Source organism: Schistocerca nitens, chromosome 1, assembly GCF_023898315.1.
Source record: "Schistocerca nitens isolate TAMUIC-IGC-003100 chromosome 1, iqSchNite1.1, whole genome shotgun sequence".
In the NCBI taxonomy this organism is placed as follows: Eukaryota; Metazoa; Arthropoda; class Insecta; order Orthoptera; family Acrididae; genus Schistocerca; species Schistocerca nitens.
This window is the reverse complement of record NC_064614.1, coordinates 1,026,150,464-1,026,171,405: the sequence shown is the minus strand read 5'-3', so window position 1 is coordinate 1,026,171,405 and position 20,942 is coordinate 1,026,150,464. Positions and strand designations below refer to the sequence as shown.

The following is a 20,942-nucleotide window of genomic DNA, read 5'->3' as shown; positions in this document are numbered from 1 at the left end:
CTCTCAGGGAAGATCAATATGAGATGTATTATTCGGAATTATGTTATATTATCAGTATTAGTAAAGTCTGCAAATGTGAATGCGGGTCGTCTTCTGACATATGCTTGGGCTGGCTGCCTTGGTTTCTGTGAATGTGGAGATTCAGTTTAGTCAACCACTGTAATAAGTACAGTGCGACTACACTGGACCAGAGAGACACAGATAAAATTGCTATTTTTATTTTGTATTACTGATCATGAGCCAGCATCCATCTAATAGCACTATTAAGTAAAGTGGGTGATTAAGGAGTGTTTTTCATCATTTTTAGGAAATAAATGTTGTTCTTGTATAAAATTCTTAACTTGGTTTTATCACAGCAACGCCATATTTCCGTTACCATTCAAATTAAGTTAGGCAAACTTTCAACTTAAAGTTAACCAATAAGCAGAAATTTTGTGCAGTGATATTTGCTCATGCAAACGGTCGTAGCCGTCTTTTACAAAAGACGCAGGTGCCATTTTCAAATTGAAGATGTCTGCCAAGGCTCTGCGGAAAGCAAGTAACAAAGTATACATTATGTGTTGACAGTTTTTTCATCGTGAGACATAGTACAAAAGTACACTTAAAGTATAGTTTTGCGTAATTATAACTCATTTTCTATCCGTGAACATTCTCGCAATCAGTGAGGTGAAACTTATCATTGGAACAGGGAGAACGTAAATATAACTCGCACCATGTATAACACATGAACGAAATCTTGCTGCATTGACATGCTTTCCGGCACACAGGTCGTGGAAAACATACCTGTCTCACGTTGCTATAAAAGAGATCTAGCAGATATAAATTTGGATGCATACCAATGTTGTGAAAGCATATCTTGAGAGACAGGCGTGGACAACTGGTTATGAAGCAACGCATGAGTTTTGATAGCTTCCATCCGATCCTGTAATTCTCTGCTCCGCTATGACGTCGCATGCTTTTAAAGACGCGTGATGAAATTCTTTACTTGTCAAAAAAAGGAAATGTCACACAGTTGACAAAGAGAGGCACGTTTCGCTTGCATAATTTCACCCGCAGGTTCGCTGAGCATCGTCATCTGCGAAACGTTATATATAGCGTATCATGTGTCTCGATGAAAATAACTGTCTATATACTTATTTGATTATTAATCACATCTACCCAAATTTTACTTTAGAAAAAGGAAAGAAAGATATTCTCAATATTAAAATATAATCAGATACACCAATAAAGTATCGAATGAGAAAAAAAGCGCATGACCAAGAATCGAACATGGACCAACGGTTTGTTGGTCTAACGCCTTGACATCTTGACCGCCGAACTCGCTCTGTAACACCCATTGAATAACAGGCCGCCAAGCTACAGCAATAAAACACAAAAATGTTAATAACTCTAACATTATTAACGTTGGACCCATATTTGGCGAGTAAAAATGTTTATGTTTAGGCGGTCTTTCGATGCATAGCATTCAAAATAAGATCTCCGTCATCAACTTTGGCCTCGATTTTTTCAAAAACTACACTACTGGCCATTAAAATTGCTACACCACGAAGAAGACGTGCTACAGACGCGAAATTTATGGGCTCTGAGCACTATGGGACTCAACTGCTGAGGTCATTAGTCCCCTAGAACTTAGAACTAGTTAAACCTAACTAACCTAAGGACATCACAAACATCCATGCCCGAGGCAGGATTCGAACCTGCGACCGTAGCGGTCTTGCGGTTCCAGACTGCAGCGCCTTTAACCGCACGGCCACTTCGGCCGGCCGCGAAATTTAACACACAGAAAGAAGATGCTGTGATATGCAAATGATTAGCTTTACAGAGCATTCGCACTAGGTTGGCGCCGATGGCGACACCTACAACGTTCTGACATGGGGAAAGTTTCCAACCGTTTTCTCATACACAAACAGCAATAGACCGGCGTTGCCTGCTGAAACGTTGTTGTGATGCCTCGTGTAAGGAGGAGAAATGGGTACCATCACGTTTCCGACTTCGATAAAGGTCGGATTGTAGCCTGTCGCGATTGCAGTTTAACGTATCGCGACATTGCTGCTCGCGTTGGTCGAGATCCAATGACTGTTAGCAGAATATGGAATCGGGGGGTTCAGAAGGGTAATACGGAACGCCGTGCTGGATCCCAACGGCCTCGTGTCACTAGCAGTCGAGATGACAGGCATCTTATCCGCATGGCTGTAACGGATCGTGCAGCCACGTCTCGATCCCTGAGTCAACAGATGGGGACGTTTGCAAGACAACAACCATACGCACGGACATTTGCCGCAGGATGGACTATCAGCTCGGAGACCATGGCTGCGGTTACCCTTGACGCTGCATCACAGACAGGAGCGCCTGCGATGGTGTACTCAACGACGAACCTGGATCCCCGAATGGCAAAACGTCATTTTTTCGGCTGAATCCAGGTTCTGTTTACAGCATCATGATGGTCGCATCCGTGTTTGGCGACATCGAGGTATACGCACATTGGAAGCGTGCATTCGTCATCGCCATACTGGCGTATCACGCGGCGTGATGGTATGGGGTGCCATTGGTTACACGTCTCGGTAACCTCTTGTTCGCATTGACGGCACTTTGAACAGTGGACGTTACATTTCAGATGTGTTACGACCCGTGGCTTTACCCTCCATTCGATCGCTGCGAAACCCTACATTTCAGCAGGATAATGCACGACCGCATGTTGCAGGTCCTGTACGGGCCTTTCTGGATACAGAAAATGTTCGACTGCTGCCCTGGCCAGCACATTCTCCAGATCACTCACCAACTGGAAGCGTCTGGTCAATGGTGGTCGAGCAACTGGCTCGTCGCAATACTCCAGTCACTGCTGTTGATGAACTGTGGTATCGTGTTGAAGCTGCATGGGCATTTGTACCAGTACACGCCATCCAAGCTCTGTTTGACTCAATGCCCAGGCGTATCAAGGCCGTTATTACGGCCAGAGGTGGTTGTTCTGGGTACTGATTTCTCAGGATCTATGCACCCAAATTGCGTGAAAATGTAATCACATGTCAGTTCTAGTATAATGTATTTGTCCAATGAATAGCCATTTATCATCTGTATTTCTTCTTGGTGTAGCAATTTAAATGGCCAGTAGTGTATTTTCAGTGGAGAACCTCCTTGCAAAATGCGGTCAAAATCGGTGACCCACATGTCAGACCCTCCCCTTGTATGAGTCTGTACGCATCAACAAGCCACCAGCTCTGGGCCCTGCCACCGCTGCCTGTGCTCTCCAGCGGTTGGATCTCCAACGGGCCCACTTCAGCTGCTACCGGCCTCCTACCCTGTCGGTTTATAGCCTGCCGCAGTGCATCTGCTTATCCGCCATCACTCCTGCAGGCAAATTCCTTTCTGCCTGTCCCTGCTCGTGTGGACATACGTTGGTGCTGCAGTGAGCCACCACATCCACTCTGGGTCTGCTGCTTGATTCTGCGCGCCCCATTCTGTGCATCTGGGCTGCCTTCAGCCTGCATTGCGGGCTGCGGCATGCTGCTGCGGTCAGAATCCTTGCAGAGTCGCTGTCGTTATCGCACCATCAGCCTTATGATGCTGCATGCCGCTGACCGCTTGCTGACGACCACACCTCACCACAGGCCGACTATCACTTAGGTCCAGGGGACTTTGGCGTCTCCAACTCTCGTCATGACTGATGTAGCTTGCACAGTAATGAATGAATGTCTTAACAATGACATTTGCATGTTGATAGAGCACTGCTATTCTGCCCAGGGTGATGAACTACGGGCTTCCTGAGACTAACAGCTCAGTTCCGTCACCCGTCGGAATGAATATCCATACGTGGCCATTACATTCTTGTTGTGTTTTGGGGTACAATGAATTCAATGAACTTTCTAGAATTAAATGATTATTAAATCGACACCCTTAGCTGCCGACAGCAGTTGTTGATATACATCAATTGAGACAGCTGAAAATGTGTGCCCCGACCGAGACTCGAGTCCGGGGTCTCCTGCTTACATGGCAGACGCTCTAGCCATCTGAGCCACCGAGTGCACAGAGGATAGCCCGACTGCAGGGACTTATCCCTTGCGCGCTTCCCGTGAGACAAACGTTCCCAACTGTCCACAACCTACGTTCGTAGTGTTCCTAATAAGTATTTTGCCCATTCACTCATTACTCACGCCAGCTAAGCTGACGAGTCCCATAAGAGTTCGGGCAAAGCGTGCGCATTCGCACAGAAGGAGGTCAATGGCCAGGTAGCCTTTAACATTTTCAGCTGTCCCAGTTAATGTATATCAGCAACACCTGTCGGAAGCTAAGGGTTTCGATTTAAGTATCATTTCATTCTAAAGAAGCTGCACGGTCATCAATGGTATCTCTTCTTTCGGGAACAGATACCACCTTCATATAGTAGAAAAAGCGGATGTCAGTCTGAGAGTCATAGGAAGGATCTTAAGGAAATTTTTATCACTGGACATAATTTTCCACGCAAAATCTTTCATCCGCCTTACAGCTATCGATGAACTGAAATGGCAATTTTCCACATCAAATCCAAACCTCCCTTACGACCGCACATAGTCATTTTCTTTGCACATGTTGGAACATTGACTACAGTAACTTTACACCAGCACACACACTTTATAAGCCTGATGATTACAGCGAATCTATCACACATCCCTTACTAAGTATAATACTTCACAGATAATTGAATGCTGGTGGCCACAAACAATACTGAAAGAAAATCCTTGATGGATGAATGGACCTACTCCAATTTTTTTTTTTTTTTTTTGTGAGTGGTATTACTGTGGCTTAGGAAGAGAGTCGTAATTGTCTGATAAGCAATCAGCTATTAAAAACACGATTGCAATGACTATGTTATTTGCACCCTGCATAAAAAGTGGTTTTGATTCTACAGGCACATGTAAGAGTCGCTAACGATGCCTATGGTAAAAGCAACTGTACATGCTTTATAAATGAAGATATAGTATTGCCTCCAAATGAAGTGGTCTTCCACACAAATACGCTGACATCAAGTATGGTTGGTGACGCAGGAGTGTATATTAATAGTCCAAAAGTGCGGGTGCATGTCGCCAGAGGTGTAAGGCCGAAGTAATATCACCTTCTCACCGAATTTAGAAAGTGACTCGGCTAAGGAATGTGATATTAAGCCAATAGCCGCAACTCCCTCATGCCGCTACTAGATGTTTCCCACGATAACAAACAGTATTTTTAATGCATTCTGTCTCGATACCGCGTAGACAGTGTAACAGAGGTACTGTGATATATCCATGGGGTTGCAGGTGAGAGATGATAATCGCAGATTGAGAATGATCACATTCAGCAGATGGTGTGCTATGTGAGGAATCAAAAAATACAACGCTGGATTGAAGTCATAAGAAATGTACAAAATCCTGTGCAAATAACTAGCTTTTCAGATCTATAGATTTACGTTTTCAGGAAGAAATTCTGTCTGTGATTTGCAGTCAAGTGTCTCCATTCAACCACACACTTGCATTGTAGCCTAGGAGATGTCTTTTAATGATTACAGCCACTGCTGAATCATATCCATGGCACTCCCATACCTCGAAACCAGTCACACCTGTCTGCTAAGGACACCACACACCAAAACTCCAGTGTGATTTTAGACACTCTCTCTGTAACTGTTCATCAGTCTCTGCCCCGCCCTTCCTGCAGCATTGCCCATGTGATCACTCCTGTTTAAGCTGGAACTAAGCGGAATTCCGAGAGTGCTATAGCTACCAGCTTCTGTACCCCACAGAGAAACAGAGAGCTGAGTTAACGTGATAGGACCATGTTTTGACCACTAGGTGGAAATGGGAACATGTTGTCATAGCTCCACTAACTCTGTAGAATGTGTAACGGCCTTACACATTGTACGCAATTGGTGAATTTATTAGGAAGATATTACGAAGACTTCACATCATACAGGAACTATAAGGAGGGTGAGCATTCTGGAACTGAATTGTGGTGAATCTCCAAACTACAAGTACATATAGGCTTTGCAGTCTGAAGGAGATCTGCATGTCTCAGGGTACATTCATATCTGTCACACAAACATACCCCCACTCCTTGTTATTTTGTACCATCCATCAGAGAAAAACTGTGAAGTATAAAAGCTTCACTAACATCACCCACTAGAGAACTCGATAAGATATTATAGAATCCCTATCTTCCGATATATCGAAAACAATTACCATGTGCATGCTGAGATCGATTATATGTGGCTATCCTATTAAATATACAGGTACTGGCTCATCTAAGCAGGTGGCCAGTGTAAAGTTTCGTCTCCCATACTGTAGGAGGACCATATCCCACAGACTATCAATCACAACAGAGGGTTCCTGCGTTATTCTTCCATAAGCTATTTGACAAATTGTTTTTCTGCTGTAATACATTCAAGCAGTGTATGACTACAGCTTTGTACACCACCATACATTTTGTTTTTCCACCACGACTTCGATGTCAGTGTCAGGTGCAACACCGACATTAACATGTTTCGACCCATTGGCTCTCACAGAAAGCTGGACACTGCATGGTGTAAAGCATGCTGCTCCCACAACATACAGGATGATTGAAACAGAAGACGGAGGTGGCGTTTCTTATTGACAAAAATGTGGAGGACAACACAACATATGGAAACTGGAGGAGTCTGTGGCATTGTGGAGCATTTCCAAATGCTGTCCAAAAGTGATGATCTCTACATTTAATGTCATCTTCCACAGTGATGAGGTAGCAGATGTCTCGGTGTTCTGTTTTTCAAAGATACACTGACCATTGGTTCCTCATATTGGTGGTGCATATTGCACCCAGGTACATGATCGCTGTTTTGGTGTCCTAGGTGGTAGTTCATCCTGACCTCCAAATCTTTAGACACTGCATCTTTGATTTTTAGGAGTGACGGTGCATGACTACATGTGGAACAAGGTGGTATTCTACAAGACTTAAACGCATAGAGCACGGATAGTATGCACAATTAGTCATCAGTCCCACCAGGGGAGGACTGGAATGATATTCATACACCCAAGCGAGCATGTAAGTGCCCTCATTCCTCCACATTTTTTTGTCATACTTTCATCTACTTTATACATTTTCCATTAGTTTTCGTGATTTTACCAGTTTCTTCGTAATTTCGACGCATATTACTCACTTATCGAGCTCCAAACCAACAATCTTGACACATTGTTGGTCAACAAAACGTCTCAACCCGACGTATGTCAATTTTATCATTTTTGTAGTGATTACTGTTGGTATGGCACACACATCAAAGGTGGTCACGCAAGTTTTAATTTTACAACTTCTAAGGATATTTCAGGTACACGTCGATCATTACGCCTGGTCAGTCGTAAACAACAATAGCTGCATGTAGTAGCAATGTGAATAAGTCTGCAACATGCCAATGTATGTTAAAAATCAATATGAAAAACTAGCTTCTGATAGAGGCTCATAATGCACGTTGGTTAATCCATGTCCAATTTCATATGTTTTTGAAATTGGGCAATCCACAAATAATTTATTGCGACTGTGTAATTACGTACTCGGTGTTATAGAAGTACTGGTAATTTTTATACAGAGATGCCAAAGAAGACGCAATTAAAAACTGTGTGAAACCGCTAGTGTGAGTCTACAATGACTACAATAAATACAGCTATAGTGGACGAACGAGCTTTTATTCAGTTATAAGTTTATCAGTTTTACCCATTTCAGCATCTGAATTTTGCTGCTTGAATGTTCTGTAAATTTTGTATAAATGCTACTAGCTTCATAGGATTAATACTAAATGTTCGAGACTTTTTTTGAGAAAAATTACAAACACGTGACAAAGGATAAGCAAACTCCCACAAAATTTACTTTATAATTTACTTTCCGTTTTTAAACTGACTTCAGGAGCGCGCCAATTCAGCAATCTCAAGCAAGGGAAAGACGATACGATGGCGCACTGGAGACGATTTTCTTGTCGGTTACGCTGATAAGTGCAACACAACACTCACTCTCCGAGCAAAAGCCGGCCTCTGTGGCCGAGCGGTTCTAGGCGCTTTAGTCCAGAACCGCGCTGCAGCTACGGTCGCAGGTTCGAATCCTGCCTCGGGCATGGGTGTGTATGATGTCCTTAGGATAGTTAGGTTTAACTAGTTCTAAGTCTAGGGGACTGATGACCTCAGATGTTAAGTCCCACAGTGCCTAGAGCCATTTGAACCATTTGAACCACCCGACCAAAATTTGAGATGCGGCAGGAAGGTAAACAGGGGCAGGTAGCTTATCCTTAGCCAAATTGTGGTAGTTTTAGTTTTCTACTACAAAATGTCTGAACATGAAGCATTAATCATCTGAAAATAATCACATTTAACGAAGGGCATTGTCGTAGGAGAGGTATCTTACTGGCGGTATTTGAAAAGTATTCCATATTTGCAATACACTTCCTATTGTTCTGAAGTACCTGTGCCTGACGCTTGCGAAAGTGCTGTTTGGACGGAGACGACGGCGTCGGCCACCTGCTGGTCTGAGGTGACATCTAGCGGCAGCACGCGCAACCTGGAGGAACAGTCTGCGGCGAGTCTGCGCGCACCGGGACCGTCAGGGAACAGGCAGCCCGCGAACACGGGCACCCCCAGCCCGTCCAGATGGCGCGCCAGTTCGTGCCCGAAGCCAGAGTCGCATCCTGCGGAGAACCACAGAATTAGAAAATGTGCCGCTCCTCACAAGGGAAACTCCCCGTCACATCCCCCCTCAGATTCTTTAGTAAGAGGGCTCAGTGGATAGGCCGTCAAAAAGCGAACACAGATTAAGCATGAAAACAGAAAGAAGGTGTACTGAACTGTGAAAAAACAAAATAGAAACAGTGAGCGGTTTAAGTTCAAGATGATTTACGAGGGTAATCCCAAAAGTAAGGTCTCCTATTTTTTATAAGTACATAGACCTGTTTATTGCCTGCCGGGGTGGCCGAGCGCTTCTAGGCGCTACAGTCTGGAACCGCGCGACCGCTGCGGTCGCAGGTTCGAATCCTGCCTCGGGCATGGATGTGTGTGATGTTCTTAGGTTAATTAGGTTTAAGTAGTTCTAAGTTCTACGGGACTGATGACCACACCAGTTAAGTCCCATAGTGCTCAGAGACATTTGAACCATTTTTGAACCTGTTTATTCCTACAATGGTTTACATCAGTTTACAGCTTGGACATTTAGCTATTTTTCGACATAATCACCATTTCTGTCGATGCATTTTTGTAGACGCTGTGGCAGTTTTTGTATGCCCATGTCATACCAGCTCGCCGCCATGCTGTTCAGAAAGTTATGAACGTCTTCTTTCACCTCATCGTCGGACTCAATCGCTTTCTGGCCAAATGTTCTTTTAACCTAGGAAACAGGTGATAGTCACTGGGCGCCAAGTCAGGACTATAGGGTGGGTGGGTGATTATGTTCCACTGAAACCGTTCAGGAGAGCAACGGTTTGCCGAGCGCTGTGTGGGTGAGCATTGTCATGGAGAATGTGTACGCCCTTGCTCAATATTCCTCTTCTCCAGTTCTGAATTGCCCGTTTGAGTTTTTTCATAGTCTCACAGTACCTGTCAGCGCTAATTGTGGTCCCAGCGATTCAGCTCCGACGACTAGGTGAAAGAAGAGGTTCATAACTTTCTGAACAGCATGGCGGCGAGCTGGTATGACATGGGCATACAAAAACTGCCACAGCGTCTACAAAAATGCATCGACAGAAATGGTGATTATGTCGAAAAATAGCTAAATCTTCAAGCTGTAAACTGATGTAAACCATCGTAGAAATAAACAGGTCTACGTACTTATAAAAAATAGGAGACCTTACTTTTGGGATTACCCTAGTACATCGAGCGTAACTCGATAGCCGTGTCGTCATACTTGTGTGGTTACTGCGTTGGTCTCTGAAGTGTGAGATCTGTGTTCAGATCTCCCTCGTGCCCTTTAACTTTCTTTTCCTTTTTTTTCACAAAATTGCGTACTGTCCGCCCGTTCATTGACACATCTGTTCGCCGTATTCAAATCTGTGTCTGTGTCGTGGTGTAACAGCAGTGTGTAAGGAAGGGATCTCCAGACGTACGAACCTCCTATTTGTTCTACGCAAGTACCACATGTTATGACTTTCGTTTTGTTTTGGAAGATTTGACTCTTGAATTTCTCTGTTGTAACATAGTTTTCACCCGGTTATTTGTTGTTTTCATTTCTGCAAGAGGTCTAAGGGCATCGCACCAGCTCTCACTATTCATCACATTTACCTGCAACGGTAATATATTCGTACCACATGACTTATATTCTGTAACTAGTGTATGGTGTGATAATTTTGAAGACTAAAGAATGAGGGCAGACACGTCAATGACCGGACGGCCAGTTCGTAATTTTGTAAAAAGAAAAAAAAAAAAAAAAGAAAAAGCACACAGAAGATTTGAACATGGTTCTCCCGCATTGCAGCCGATCACCATGACCACCCAACGCCGACGGCGCAGCTGTTGCATTGCACTCGATGTTACGTATGTTCAATTTGGAGCATAAACTGTTTCCGGTTTTTTCTTTATTTCTTTTTTTTACATTTCTTCCTGTTTTCGTTGTTTATCTATGCTCTGTTTTTGACGGGCTATCCATTGGGTCATTTTACCACTAAATCTGAGGGGGTTGCGATGGGGAGTTTCGCTTTCAGAGCCAACATTTATAGTAAGAGATACGTCACAACTACCTTGTCGTGGTGTTTCTTATGATAAAGTTTCTAATCTCGCTAGAAGTAGGTTCCTTCCTCAACTCAGAGACCCAAGTACTTCACTTACAAGCCTCCATTTTACAGCTACCTCTCTCACACAGTCTCTCTTTTACCATTCTTGACACAATACTTCGAGTACAGCAAAAGCCCATCGCATCAGTACTCACCTTCTTGCACCTATTCGCATGTCACATGTGCCGAAACTGCCTTCCTTGACTTACTTCAGGGGTTTTCGTGAACTCGAATGTCTCTACCACACTATTTGAATTAATACATGCAGATGACAAAAGTCATGGGAAACCTCTCAATATCCTTTTGCCTGGAGTAGTGCAGCAACTCGATGCGGCATAGCCTTAACAAGTCGTTGGAAGTCCCCTGCAAAAATATTGATCCATTTTGCCTCTATAGCCGTCTATAATAACGAAAGTGTTGCGGTGCAGGATTTTGGCACGAACTTATCTCTCGATTAGGTCCAATAAATTTTCGATGTGATTCGTGTAAAACGATCTGGGTGGCCAAATCATTCTCTCGAATTGCCAAGAATGTTGTTTAAACCATGCACGTAGAACTGTGGCTCGGTTACATGGCGCATTTTCATCCATAAAAATTCCTTCATTGTTTAGCCAATTGAAGACTATGAATGGCTGTAAATGGTCTGCAAGTGGTCGAACGTAGTCATTTACAGTCATTAGTCGAGTCATTTTGACCAGAGGACCCAATCCATTCCACGTAAACTCAGCCCACACCATTATGGAGCCACCACAAGCTTACACAATGCCTTGTTGACAACTTGGGTCCATGGCTTCATGGAGTCTGAGCCACACTCTATCCCTATCATCAGTTCTTACTGACTGAAATCGGGACTCATCTGACCAGGCTCAGGTTTTCCAGTCGTATAGGGTCAAATTGATGCGGTCAAAAGCCCAGAAGAGGCGCTGCAGGCGATGTGCTGTTAGCAAATGGAGTAGCATCCGTCGTCTGCCATAACTCATTAACGCCGACTTTCGGCAGATACGTTTGTCATAAACCTGACGTTGTTTTCTACGGCTAATTCACACAGTGTTGCTTGTCTGTTAGCACTGATAATTCTACACAGACGGCGCTGCTCGTAAAGCAAAGGCGATCGACAACGGCATTGTCTGCGTTGAGACGTAATGCCTGAAATTGGTATTCCAGGCACACACTTGACACTGTGGCTCTGAGAATATTGAATTCCCTAACGATTTCCAAAATGGAATGTCCTATGCTTCTAGCTCCAACTACCATTCCGCGTTCAACGTCAGTTAATTCCTGTCGTGCGGCGATATTCACGCCGGAAAGTTTTCACATGAATCACCTGAGTACAAAGGACAGCTTCGCCGATGCGCTGTCCCTGTGCACCTTGTGTAAGCGATGCTACCGCCATCTGTGTATGTGAATATCGCTATCTCAGAACTTGTCACCTCAGTGTGGTGCAGTCACAGCCTGGGATCTACGAAATTTCCAAATTGAGGCAAAAACTTAATAATCCCCCCCCCCCCCTCCGGCCGCCTCCACCTCGAGCGTTTGCGCTGATATGTAAAACATATATGTTCGAGGAAATGTAAGACTCGTTTCTTGGACTTAAGTGTGCCAAAGTGCAGTGCCACACCTTTTCACACAGCATTCTTCTCTCGCTCTGCGGAATTCAGACGTGTATATATTGTAAAGGAATTCATCAAGCCTTCCGCCACCTCAAACACTGCCCTCCCTCGTTCCTTTCCATCCTTACCACCCTCTACAATTTCATCCTTGCCACTGGCTTCTATCCCGACCTGTGGAAAACCTCCCATATCTTGATGTTCTCCAAACCCAACAAGCCTCCATCTGATGCCTCTTCCTATCGTCCTATCTGTCTCACATCGGTGTTCAGCAAGCTCTTGGAATCCATCCTTTCCCGGCGCATCCATCACCACCTCCGCCAAAACCACCTCCTCCCACACACCCAATGTGGCTTTCGACCTTCCTTCTCTGCTGATGTCCAACTCCTCCACCTCACTCATCTCCTCTCCCTCCAGCTAAACTCCCGTCGCTCCGCCATTTTTGTCTCCCTTGACCTCGAAAAGGCCTATGACCGTGTCTGGCATCCCGGTCTCCTGTTTAAACTCCACACCTACGCCCTTCCTATCAACTACATCCGTCTGGTGGCCTCCTTCCTCTCCCACCGCCCCTCCTATGTTACCATCCATAATGCCAATTCCCACACCTTCTACCCCTCTGTCCTCTCCCCTCTCCTCTACCTCCTGTACACGGCAGACGTGCCCCAACCCCCCCCCCCTCCAGTACACCTCTTGCAATATGCTGATGACACCGCATTCTTCGCCCTCGCTCCTACCCTCCAACGGTCCCAACGCCTTCTCCAGAACACCTTGACCTTTTTGCTGCATGGTGTAACCAGTGGCTCCTGAAACTCAACCCTTCCAAGACTCAGGCGATCATCGTAGGTCGTACCACTCGCTCCTTCCTACTCCTGGATTTCTCCCTTACTGTCTGTGCCCGTCCTGTCCGCCTCACCCCCACCCTCACCTACCTTGGCCTCACCATTGACTGTCACCTCACCTGGATCCCTCATCTCCGCTCCATCCAATCCAAAGCCCACACCCGCCTCCGACTCCTCAAACTCCTCTCTGGCCGGACATGGGGGTTGCACCCCTCTACCATCCTCCACACCTACAAATCCTTAATCCGTCCCATCCTCTGCTATGCCAGTCCTGCCTGGATACCTGCCCCCCCCCCCCAAATTCTTTAAGTCCCTCCAGATCCTTGAGCGTCATGCACTCCGCCTCGCCTTCCGTATACGCCTCCCGTCCCCCACGCGGATCCTCTATGATCTCATTCCTTTCCCCCATCTGCTCCTATTCCTCGAACATATCCGCATCCTCTACACCTCCCGCCGTCTTGAACCCCCTCACCCCCTGGTTGCTCCACTCCTCTCCGATCCCTGCCCCCTGCCATGTCTTCACCGTTGTGTCCCCCCTACCCTCCATCTCTACACCCTACATCTCCTTTCCCAAGGTGGCTTCCATCAACTCCCCCTCCCAGATGATGCCCTCTCTCCCTCCATTTATCCCTCCTATCAACTCTGATCCTCACTCCCCCTCCTTTCCTCTGTCCTTTTGCCGGGCTCCCTCTCTCCCCCTTCCATCCTCTTTCTTCCACACCTCCCCTCTCTTTGCCCCCTTCTCTCCCTCGAGTCCTTTTACATTTCCCTCCTCTGCCTCCTCTCATTCCCTCTCGCGTCTGCCCTTCTCCCCCTTTTATTAGTCCTCTCCCTCCTTGGTTCCCCACCCTTTTTTTCGTTTTTTCCTCTCCTCCCTCCTTGTTTTTCCCCCTACTCCAGGTCCCCCCCCCCTTCTGCCTTGGATCGGGAGTGCCATCTTTGTGCCGCCATTTTCGTGCAGTGTTTTACGGTGTGGCTTTCCAATGAGTGTTCCGTGTTGTGTCTTTTGGGAAGTGTAGCGAACAGCCATCATACTGTCGCTGGGTGTTGTAACATACCCTTTATTTATCCGCTCGTTCGGGATCAAAAATAGCAGCCCAAATTTAGTTGTTGTTGTTGTGGTCTTCAGTCCTGAGACTGGTTTGATGCAGCTCTCCATGCTACTCTATCCTGTGCAAGCTTCTTCATCTCCCAGTACCTACTGCAACCTACATCCTTCTGAATCTGCTTAGTGTATGCATCTCTTGGTCTCCCCCTACGATTTTTACCCTCCACGCTGCCCTCCAATACTAAACTGGTGATCCCTTGATGCCTCAGAACATGTCCTACCAACCGATCCCTTCTTCTGGTCAAGTTGTGCCACAAACTCCTCTTCTCCCCAATCCTGTTCAGTACCTCCTCATTAGTTATGTGATCTACCCATCTAATCTTCAGCATTCTTCTATAGCACCACATTTCGAAAGCTTCTATTCTCTTCTTGTCCAAACTATTTATCGTCCATGTTTCACTTCCATACATGGCTACACTCCATACAAATACTTTCAGAAAAGACTTCCTGACACTTAAATCTATACTCGATGTTAACAAATTTCTCTTCTTCAGAAACGCTTTCCTTGCCATTGCCAGTCTACATTTTATATCCTCTCTACTTCGACCATCATCAGTTATTTTGCTCCCCAAATAGCAAAACTCCTTTACTACTTTAAGTGTCTCATTTCCTAATCTAATCCCCTCAGCATCACCCGATTTAATTTGACTACATTCCATTATCCTCGTTTTGCTTTTGTTGATGTTCATCTTATATCCTCCTTTCAAGACACTGTCCATTCCGTTCAACTGCTCTTCCAAGTCCTTTGCTGTCTCTGACAGAATTACAATGTCATCGGCGAACCTCAAAGTTTTTATTTCTTCTCCATGGATTTTAATACCTACTCCCAATTTTTCTTTTGTTTCCTTTACTGCTTGCTCAATATACAGATTGAATAACATCGGGGAGAGGCTACAACCCTGTCTTACTCCCTTCCCAACCACTACTTCCCTTTCATGTCCCTCGACTCTTATTACTGTCATCTGGTTTCTGTACAAATTGTAAATAGCCTTTCGCTCCCTGTATTTTACCCCTGCCACCTTTAGAATTTGAAAGAGAGTATTCCAGTCAACATTGTCAAAAGCTTTCTCTAAGTCTACAAATGCTAGAAACGTAGGTTTGCCTTTCCTTAATCTTTCTTCTAAGATAAGTCGTAAGGTCAGTATTGCCTCACGTGTCCCAGTATTTCTACGGAATCCAAACTGATCTTCCCCGAGGTCGGCTTCTACTAGTTTTTCCATTCGTCTGTAAAGAATTCGTGTTAGTATTTTGCAGCTGTGGCTTATTAAACTGATTGTTCGGTAATTCTCACATCTGTCAACATTTGCTTTCTTTGGGATTGGAATTATTATATTCTTCTTGAAGTCTGAGGGTATTTCGCTTGTTTCATACATCTTGCTCACCAGATGGTAGAGTTTTGTCAGGACGGGCTCTCCCAAGGCCGTCAGTAGTTCCAATGGAATGTTGTCTACTCCGGGGGCCTTGTTTCGACTCAGGTCTTTCAGTGCTCTGTCAAACTCTTCACGCAGTATCATATCTCCCATTTCCATAATATTGTCCTCAAGTACATCGCCCTTGTATAGACCCTCTATATACTCCTTCCACCTTTCTGCTTTCCCTTCTTTGCTTAGAACTGGGTTTCCATCTGAGCTCTTGATGTTCATACAAGTGGTTCTCTTATCTCCAAAGGTCTCTTTAATTTTCCTGTAGGCAGTATCTATCTTACCCCTAGTAAGATAAGCCTCTACATCCTTACATTTGTCCTCTAGCCATCCCTGCTTAGCCATTTTGCACTTCCTGTCGATCTCATTTTTGAGACGTTTGTATTCCTTTTTGCCTGCTTCATTTACTGCATTTTTATATTTTCTCCTTTCATCAATTAAATTCAATATTCCTTCTGTTACCCAAGGATTTCTACTAGCCCTCGTCTTTTTACCTACTTGATCCTCTGCTGCCTTCACTACTTCATCCCTCAAAGCTACCCATTCTTCTTCTGCTGTATTTCTTTCCCCCATTCCTGTCAATTGTTCCCTTATGCTCTCCCTGAAACTCTGTACAACCTCTGGTTCTTTCAGTTTATCCAGGTCCCATCTCCTTAAATTCCCACCTTTTTGCAGTTTCTTCAGTTTTAATCTACAGGTCATAACCAATAGATTGTGGTCAGAGTCCACATCTGCCCCTGGAAATGTCTTACAATTTAAAACCTGGTTCCTAAATCTCTGTCTTACCATTATATAATCAATCTGATACCTTTTAGTATCTCCAGGGTTCTTCCATGTATACAACCTTCTATCATGATTCTTAAACCAAGTGTTAGCTATGATTAAATTGTGCTCTGTGCAAAATTCTACCAGGCGGCTTCCTCTTTCATTTCTTAGCCCCAATCCATATTCACCTACTATGTTTCCTTCTCTCCCTTTTCCTACACTCGAATTCCAGTCACCCATAACTATTAAATTTTCGTCTCCCTTCACAATCTGAATAATTTCTTTTATTTCATCATACATTTCTTCAATATCTTCGTCATCTGCAGAGCTAGTTGGCATATAAACTTGTACTACTGTAGTAGGTGTGGGCTTCGTATCTATCTTGGCCACAATAATGCGTTCACTAAGCTGTTTGTAGTAGCTTACCCGCGTTCCTATTTTCCTATTCATTATTAGGTAATTATTTAGATAATTAATTAATGTGACCGTGTACCTAATGGGCTAGCAATCGGATTGGACTGCTCAGGGGATGTTACATTCCGTATTGTCCTTCACAAATACTGTAATACGTACTGTTTGGTGACAAGAAGGACACAACACAGTTTCACAAACAAGATCTATATTCTCAGCAAAAGCACAAAATAAGGAGACAGCCACTGCCTTCGTCAATACACTGTTAATGACGGCTAATCTCAGCACAGGTTTCTTTAGTTATTCTTAATCGTCACACGCAACATCCAATCACTGTAATCCAAGTAATGCCGGCGCGGTAGATGCGGAAGTTCAATAGCGGCACTTAATATCACTGAAATCACTCTGTAATTAAACTTTCTCACTTTCCCGTATAATCCTAACACAAAGGGGTTAAACCACGGCGCTGGCCACTCCCTTTGCCGGTAATTTGCATTAATTCAACTGCTGGCTTCTGCACAGCTCTGCCCGCCTCACGGGAACCTACCACACCTTTTCTTCAGCACATCTCCACTCTAACTGCTTTCCGCCCAGTTCTTCCCGCCTCGCGGGAATCTACCCAAGCAGCACTCGGGTGAACCCCCTCTAGCTCTCGCGATCTGCACACACACTACTCGATAGTTGCCCTGTCGACCTGTGTGAGCGCAAACTTAGTAGTAAGGGCCTGCGGACCCCTTAGATCCCCGCCCTCAAAAACTTCTTTTGAACCGCAGGTGAAAAAGAATCGGCAAGGGATTTAAAACATGGCTACATTTGAACAGTACATACAATACAAATAATTAATGAATTTACAATTTGTCAACTAGTCCTGGACTCCGGTAGTGGGCTGCCTCCACAACAATTTCTACAAAAGGTTATTACATTACATAAATAGCATTGTCCAAATTTACAACTTTTCATCTCAACCAGCAATAGTCCTCTCTAGTCCAATATCAAAATAACAACACACAACATATACACTCAAAAATTCATTACCTAAACACAGAATATATGAATTATTCCTACAACATAGTTATTACAAGTTTTATATTCATCCTCAGATAATTTTTGATATGAAATATGCAACTCTAATTGTAATACATCACAAAGCACAAATGTAAATAAACCTTTCCCTCTTTCAAAAGTCCATTTTACAGCTAAATGCTCCTAACCATGTCTTCGCAGGTTTATTTGGGTCCTTGTAGCCCTCACTCTTAATCGGACCTCACCTGGAGTGTCATTCGGTTTTTCGGTTCCTCCGCCTCTTCCTCTGTAATCAGACGAATGATTAATATGAATCCTTGGGTCATTACTCCCTTCTCTGTTTCGATCATTAGCTTGCTTGTATTTCTGTGATCTAATAGACTCCATCTGCTCCAGTATCTTCATTAAGGCCTCCCTATCTTTGATTAGGCTCCTAGATATAGTTCCTTGCCTTTTCTGATTCAATCTTCTTTTTATGGCAGATACCATTACGTTGTCACTCAGGGGTTGTTCCAAAATCTCGTTCCATTTCCACAAATGTTTGGCAAATTCTTCTGATGTTCCTTTCCAATTAGTAAGTGGTCTGCATCGTAGTGGGTCCTCAAGTGCTGCACACTGACGACTTTTGGGCCAGCATTCCTTCAAGAATTTTCCTTCAAACTGACCATTATCCGTAGTCCCTTTCTTCTTCTTGATTTCACAAGTGAAGGCCTCACCTTCGATTGCAACCCGCTGGTCATCTTCTTCTCGCTGCACGGCTATAGCATTTCTCGGATTGACTGCCAATTGGTTTTGCTTATCTCCTATCCCCTCAACCACATCGTTGTATTGTTTCTGCATCTGCGTCACCTCGGTGCTCCTTTCTCCCACTTCGGTTTTAGTTTCTTCAACATCGTCTTCTATCTTCTCTATTAACTTTCCTTCCATCTTCTCCACGTCTCCCTGGACCTGGTCTATATTTGTCTGTAGCTTATTTTCTCTTCCGTCGACGTTCATCTTCAATCGTTCTGGTAACTCCTGCATTTCCTTCTTCAGATTACATTCCATCTTCGTGTACGATGTTTTGATCTCTTGTAAATCTTCCTTTAGTGATTCTCTCGTTTCTTGTGAATTCCTCTCTAACGATGCATTAGTTTCTTGTAAACGCTTCTCTAACGATGCGTTAGTTTCTTGTAAACGCTTCTCTAACGATTCTCTTGTTTCTTGTGAACTCTTCACTACGATTCTTGTAAATCTTCCTTTAATGATTCGTTAGTCTTCTTTATCAGGTCTATCAACATCGACCACCTATCAGCATCCTCTGAAACTGGCCTAGCTCTCATCGCTTGTCCCGGTATTTCGGGATAATTAGTTGAATTTGCTAATGGGCTACCTAATGACAATCCACAATCACTGAATCCCGAATCATCTCTATCTTTCTGTCCTATTCCTTTTCTTTCCACTACTGCCTCACAGACCTGCTTATCTTCAGAAGACATTTTTGGTTTATATTTAATGCCCAGGCAAGTATTACAAAATAACCTCCAATAATCTAAAACACTCATAATTACCATGAAACTAATCAAACAGTCCCTGCAATCCTTTCAGTTAATTCCCAAAATGATACAACATGCCTGAGTGCTGAACATAACAGCTCCCAAAAACCAAAATTTCCAATACCATTTTCACATACACAATTCATGTAAAAATGTTTCACAACAAGATAATCACAACACTCATAAATCTATAAATGCAAAATTACCCCAAAACAATTACCATTTATACAGTGCAGTGCGCATAAGTAAGCATGCTATACTTCAGAGTATGTTTCGCAACTTTTCTGAAATTACTGCAATTGAGCACTTTTCCTAATGTAAATACCAGTTAAAAACTGTTTATTTATCGCGAAGACTGCACACTGCAATTTACTGTTATGTTAACCCGTCGTCTTCACTCACCAACCGACGTTACCGCGAGTCGCGATGTTTTGACGTTTGAGATGGGCGTGGCTGTGCCGCCGCTGGAGCTCGCGTGAAGTTGAAGATCAGCTGCAAGGCGACGTAGTTCCCCGTCGGCCGCTCCGTGGCGCTGCAGGCGGGCGTAGTTCGTAGTTCAGCCGCTAGATGCCGGAACTGCGCTCGTTGTCTCGAAGTTGCGTCGCTCCGTTGTGGTGTCGTGTGAAATCACCTCGCGGATCGAAGCTCTTTGGTGCAACTGCTACGTGTCTCTGCGTGACGTCACTCACTAATTGCGTCGCCACAATACATTATCGTCAGCATACCAGTTTATGGGTCCACACGAAACCGTCCGATTTTCACTGTTCAAAAGGCAATTTCGGTCGACATATTACCACAAAACACCTTTCTGACGACTTGTATGACGAAATCTTGGCTCGTCTCACTATTTTACTGTTCACACGTGTCTTTCTTTAGCGTCCACTTTTCACAGTTTTTCGCGCGGATTTTCGCATTTGCACTTTACAACACAGTTTATTGACGCTATTTGGCTATTTAATATGGCAAGAAAAACAGTTTAGTCACAATTGTGCGATATAACTACTTCGTATTGTTCCAAAAAATGCACTGTTCCTAGTCGCGATGTTAACGTTCATGCACTGTCCCGATTCCACACTGAAAAATATTTTCTTGCTTTAAGCACGGTAAATTACCTATTGTTCATTACGACTCGTCCGAAGATTGCACTTGTCCTTTCACGGTAAGCCAAGGGTGTAACATACCCTTTATTTATCCGCTCGTTCGGGATCAAAAATAGCAGCCCAAATTTAGATAATTAATTAATGTGACCGTGTACCTAATGGGCTAGCAATCGGATTGGACTGCTCAGGGGATGTTACATTCCGTATTGTCCTTCACAAATACTGTAATACGTACTGTTTGGTGACAAGAAGGACACAACACAGTTTCACAAACAAGATCTATATTCTCAGCAAAAGCACAAAATAAGGAGACAGCCACTGCCTTCGTCAATACACTGTTAATGACGGCTAATCTCAGCACAGGTTTCTTTAGTTATTCTTAATCGTCACACGCAACATCCAATCACTGTAATCCAAGT

The 20,942-nt window shown here is 44.2% G+C and overlaps 1 protein-coding gene across 1 annotated transcript in view; it reads right to left on the bottom strand.

Moving 5' to 3' along the window:
- Positions 1–20,942, bottom strand: part of LOC126196512 (estradiol 17-beta-dehydrogenase 2-like) — a 151,142-nt gene that overhangs the window by 68,128 nt on the left and 62,072 nt on the right. Inside the window, exon 3 of the mRNA XM_049934571.1 lies at positions 8,423–8,644. Coding sequence (XP_049790528.1) covers positions 8,423–8,644 — 222 coding nt within the window. The remainder of the gene's footprint in view (positions 1–8,422; positions 8,645–20,942) is intronic.